The sequence below is a fragment of the Triticum aestivum genome, chromosome 6A (assembly GCF_018294505.1).
Source record: "Triticum aestivum cultivar Chinese Spring chromosome 6A, IWGSC CS RefSeq v2.1, whole genome shotgun sequence".
Classification (NCBI taxonomy): Eukaryota; Viridiplantae; Streptophyta; class Magnoliopsida; order Poales; family Poaceae; genus Triticum; species Triticum aestivum.
The window spans coordinates 17,023,278-17,029,103 of NC_057809.1; the positions used below are offsets into that span (position 1 = coordinate 17,023,278).

A 5,826-nucleotide genomic window follows, 5' to 3' on the forward strand; every position below is an offset into this window, starting at 1 on the left:
ATACTCCTTTGGGTATTTAACTGGACACAACACATAATGTGCATTAATGGTTGTAAGTTCATACCAATACTTTTTTTGACAGAACCTATGCTTATATATAAATATTGGATTACTTACAAAGTCATTTGCATACACACCATACTTCCCACCCAGCTTTGAAATACCTGACACTCTAGCGATGGAAGCAAGATAATCAATTGCTACTTCTCTCAACTTTGAAGCACACACACGACTTACACATACTCTTAATCATCCTAGACTCAACAAAGATCATACATGAGGTCAACAGATCCTGACAGTTATAGTTAACAGCATTGATAACTACAATATTTCTGTAGCATTGGGAGAGGCTACATTTTAGACCCTCCAAGAAAGCTGCAACTTCAGCTTCCTCGGTGATGTTTCAGATATTCAATATACACGTAACAGAGAAAATAATTATACTGAGCTGATTTCGGGCAGTAATACCTGCTGTAGCAACCCCGATATTAGGGATAAAAGATGCATCAATATTCATCTTAATCATACCTTTATCAGGAGGCTTCTAACAAGGATTACCATTAGAGATTTTGTCATGTTTAGCAAAGGAATTACAGATTACAGAAATATGCCTGCAACGATTTCTTTCCCTTTTCCCTTGGGATCACCCTTTTGTAGTTCTCCATTAATCATCTTCACACAATTAACCAAGAACTCAACCGAGCTTTGAATAGAACTTTTAGCATCGCCCATGGATGATGTCATTTCATAGATGGCAGGCTCTCCACAATCTAAGCATCACAAGGCGTCTCTTCTCTTTGTCGACGGTGGCTAAAAGAAAAGTAATCAGTCTGGTCCATTATACCTGCAATTTTTATGAGTTGACCTTAAGGCTTACAACGCGTTTGGTTCGCCTATGGTAACGTATTCAGCTTTGTATTCAGACTGCACTGTATTAGATGGTGTATTGAGTGAACACGTGTTATGTTTGGTTGAACAAAGGTATGCATTCTGAATACAGTGCAGCGTTTGGTTGACCCATGTATTGGGATTACACAATGTAGCAGTAGTATTATCTCATCAAATGAACGACAATGAATGCAAAATTAATGCTGATTTGTACATGGCTGACATGTCCATGTCATATATCATAGGTAACAGATTTTTTTGATGGATCTTAATAGATAAATATTTGAACAAATTCAAGCTAACTCCATAAATGGGGTCATCAGCAAAAAATGCATTAACACATGCATAATTAATAGCCAACAAAACAGATCATTTTCTCATTGTTGAAGAGTAACAATAACATTTTTCATGTGATATCCATCTCGTAACACATCAGCTCATCATCACCACAAGTACCAGCAGTCATGCATAATTAGCCAACAAAACAGATCATTTTCTCATTGTTGAAGAGTAACAATAACATTTTTCATGTGATATCCATCTGGTAACACATCAGCTCATCATCACCACAAGTACCAGCAGTCCCTTATCTTCTAATTGCATTATCCACATCATCAGCTCCTCATCACCACCAGTAGCAGCAGATCCTTATCTTCTAATTGCATCATCTAGCGCATCATTGGACCAACAAAAATTTGTCATTTCTCTAAACAAGACATGTTGTAGTTCTGAAGAATTGCAAATGTAAAAGCTTTGCATATATGATTTGCCATGAAAAACAAATCTTGAATGCCCCAGATCTAAAAAGGATATTGTAATAGCAAGTTGGATTTCATCTGTTCATGACAACACACATGAAATCTGCCTAACAATAAACAATAAAAACTGAAATGGCAGTGTTGGACATTTCTGACATAAATCAATGTGCATGGCCTAGTTATTGGAATATATACAAGCAAGTTCAGTCGCATCACATGGGATTTGTTCAACAAAGGTATGACATATAACAGTTTAGTATTGCTCAGACTATTCTTTTTAAGAGAGAAAGAACAAGATAACAACACATAACTATCACTTAACATCAGAACAAGATAATAGTGCATGAATTTAACTTACCAAGCGTTTTCTTAACATACTCCCTCCTCAGATTCTGCGGGAGTGCAAGCATCATATGCATTTCTTCTGGAGCTTTGGCAAATATGCTGGCAGCATTCACGATTTCAGTCCCAGTGAATCCAAGCCTTGATAATTCATCGATAGCTTTCTCTTTAAACTTCTGTCTAGGATCATCCTCCATTGCTTTCTCTTGGGCAATAGCTTCGCGTTCCATTGTTGCTGCCATTTGGCCGACATTCTGAGTGACACTCTTCAGCTGGCTGTTTACATCTCCAAACATGGTGAGAAAAGGATCCGTTGATTCTGACCTACGAGACCCGTTGCCTTTCTTTCTCTTCTTAGAGTTTGTAGAATCAGCGGTGACATGGCTGTCAACAGACCGTCTAGGTGTCTCTCTTGACGTTCTGTCATCTTCCTCTTCATCATTCATCTCATCCTCGATGACAATCTCATTCTGCAAATTTGTTATAGCTTCGCCAAAACCTTCCGCACCCTCCCCAGTAGCTATATCTTTGCTATAAATTGCAGCCAACTTATCAAAATAAGGGAACGGCACACCATACAAGCCCTTGGCCTCATTGTGAAGCTGCAAAATACAATAAGCATGGAAATCATATTTTTGGTTAACTCTACTACAACCATAATCAATAGATAAAATATTGTTCAAGAAGTTCCATACGTTCTCAGTTTTCTAGGTCATGCAGTGAAATAATGTGAACCAGAAATAGCACTTTCTCCAATCTATATCTATGAAATAATGTGACTGGAAGGGAAAGGAGGTATCCAATAGGACCTCACTTCTAGTAGAAGTAGTAATACAAGAGATGTCAACTGGATAATCCATATGGCCACAAGTAGAAAATGTAATGCAAAAGTAATAGGCATCTGGAGTTATATACCTTACAATGTTCCTCGTATGATTGCTTTTCACACTGGATCATTTTCCTATTCTCATCCCAAGAAAACCCACTTCTTTTAAGCATAACTTCAATTGCTCCATACTTGGTCCTAAAGTATCTCACCCTTGACTCAATGTGTGGGGCAGCACTAAGACCACAACCAGGTACCTTTTCAGCCAACCTACTTTCCAGCACTGAGGAATACCCATTCTTGAAACCATTATCACCTTTCCACCGTGGATCCAATGACAGATCATAGAGAGCATTGACTAGCTCATCGTCCTCCATTGTTGTCCACTTTCTTTTGTTTTTCCCCCTGCCACGTGCAACACTTGAGCTATCCATGTTGTCCATACCTACAAAATGCACAAGTTAAATTAGTTCATGAGATATTCAGATTTCTATAATTAAAACAAGCATGTATGTACATCTGCAATCATCCACCGAAACACAAACCTTAGTGGCCTCTAGCTCTATAGCTATTATACATCCCTTGAGAAAGAGTATTCCGGAAATTAGTCCACTCATTAGATGTTGATATATGAGTGATAAATTCAGGTTCATCGTTCTCTCCCTCCAAGATTTCCATGTTATCTTGCATCATCCCATCCTCACCAGCGAGTGGATCCTCAGCCATATTTTGTAAAATCAGATTGTGTAATAGGGCGCATGCCATTATAATCCGGCAATGAGTTTTGATAGGAAAATATGATGGAGACCTCAAAATCGCCCACCGGCCCTTGAGTCTTCCAAAGCATCTCTCAATAATGTTTCTAGCTCTAGCGTGCAGCATATTATAATATTCCTCTGCGCTGCGTGGTGGGTTTTGTGCAGTCCAACCACCTAAGTGGTACCTTTGACCTCGATAAGGAGCTAAAAATCCATTTGCATTTGTGTAGCCAGCATCAACAAGGTAGTATTGTCCTTGAGGGACTCGAAACCCATCCAACCTCGAAATAGCATCTCTAAGAACACGACCATCATGTGCCGAACCCTCCCAGCCAGGTAATATATAAATAAACTGCATGTCGGGTGCACATACACCCAAAACATTTGTATCGATATCAGCCAGCCTTGACCTATACCTCCCTCTTAGATTAGCTGGGACGGTAACCTTGACGTGTGTACCATCTAATGCACCCAAACAATTCTACAACATGAACATCATGAGTGATATTAGTGTGTTATACTACTAATCAGATTATATCATGTGACCGACACTAAAATTTTCATGCAGAGATAATTTACCTTGAAATACTTCCAATTATTATCTGTGCAATCTTCGGGTATAGGCTCTGGTTTCTTAAGTAGTAGGTTGTGCAGCTTCAAAACAGCCAGCAAACATTTATTGAAATTTCTGCTTATCGTCTCACCACTTCGATAAAAGAACTTCTTGATTGTTCTATTTTTTAGATGGTGTGATATTATGTAGAGAAATGTAGCCACTATCTCTTCCAGTGATGTGTTCCTTGTGCCCTCTAGACCACCAGTAACTCTAACCATCTCACACAATTTGTGGAATGTCCTCCTGTCCATGCGAAGCTCCTGTATGCAAGCTACATCACTCTCGCCAATGAGTTGGTACAAATGTGCGGCTCTAAGTTCTCTATTTCTAATCCTCTTTTCTATCTTCCACAACCTCCTTTTATAGACTAGTGCAAATAATAACCATATATAATAGTACATAAGCATGATGCTAATCGAAATATTCCTAAATGCTAAATTCCTTCGTCGAGATCTCGTGGTGGCCAAAGGAAGACGAGCCATAATGCTGAAAATAAAAATGCAGCACAAAATTATAAATATTGTGTATCTTGAAGTCATATGAGTATATATCAATATATATATGAGTATAGTACAATATATTCCTTAGCTCATGAAATTACTCTCAGCAAAACAAAGGGCACAAGAATTCTGAAGCGTCAAATTCTGCTTAAATAGCAAGCAACCTATATGAGTACAGTACAGTACAGTACATCATATATTTTTTTCGGGGTCAAACCCCCGACTCCAATCAATAAAGAAAGAAACCAAACGAGTACCAGAGTTTTAACAACCAGCCTCACCACAGGGCAAGTGCAAAGCTATAGAGATGAAAAGAAAAGACAGCTCCAAGCATGTTTCTTTTGCAACCTAACAAACTAAAACAGGATACATCACACACTCTCACTGAGGCCACAACAGCGGTGCAGTACAGCATATGTGATCCACAAGAAACTGTAGAATCAAATTATTCTTTAAATAACAAGCAGCCTCATCCCTATCAAGGGCATGCATGACTCATATTATTCATATTATCTCCTCCATAGCTATTCTCTTATAGTATCACCCTCGCAAAACAAAAGAGCACAAGAAAATCTAGGTAATGCAGTAAGCATCAGATTTACAGTGAGATAGTACAGTACAATACAATATGAGCAATCCATGCAATTCTCAAGCATCAAATTCTGATTGAACAACAAGCAGCCTATATAAGCACAGTACAATGCAGTGTGATCCAATACAACTACTTTATTTATCTATATCCAACAGAGAAAAGGATCTGACCACCTCATTTGTTGGGGACAACAAATCACAGTATGACGAGGAAGCAAAAATTACTGATTCCACCAAAGAATCCCTCAAAATATTCCAGTCATGCGCACATCCATGAACAGTATCCAAATCTCAACTGGTCGACTAAGTCTGAAGCCCTAACCAGAGTACAGTTCGGCCAAAACGCTTGGATCTTCCAGTTCGGGGAAAGGAAACGATAGATCCGGGCACTAGAGCACGAGAAAAGAGGAGGGAGGGAAGAGGGGAGGTGGCGCACCGTGGTTCTTGTCGAAGATGCCGATCCAGGGAAGGTTCGCGTCGAGGAAAGAAAGGGGACCAGCTGTTTGGGGCGGAGCTTGGAGAGGTCCGGCTTTGGATCTTGCGGCGG

The 5,826-nt window shown here is 39.3% G+C and overlaps 1 protein-coding gene across 1 annotated transcript; it reads right to left on the reverse strand.

Moving 5' to 3' along the window:
- Positions 1–1,914: 1,914 nt before the first annotated feature.
- LOC123129315 (uncharacterized) lies at positions 1,915–3,257 on the reverse strand. Its single transcript, XM_044549529.1, has 3 exons — positions 2,904–3,257; positions 2,005–2,590; positions 1,915–1,919 (listed from the first exon to the last, which is right to left on the reverse strand). Exons 1-3 carry the CDS (start codon positions 3,255–3,257, stop codon positions 1,915–1,917), a joined length of 945 nt encoding a protein of 314 aa, XP_044405464.1.
- Positions 3,258–5,826: the final 2,569 nt, after the last annotated feature.

Excerpts from the sequence above, each read along its gene's own strand:
- LOC123129315 (XM_044549529.1), bottom strand. The coding sequence starts at position 3,257 with ATGGACAACATGGATAGCTCAAGTGTTGCACGTGGCAGGGGGAAAAAC. Across the intron at positions 2,591-2,903 it reads CATACGAGGAACATTGTAAG|CTTCACAATGAGGCCAAGGG; the intron begins GTATATAACTCC and ends TGTATTTTGCAG.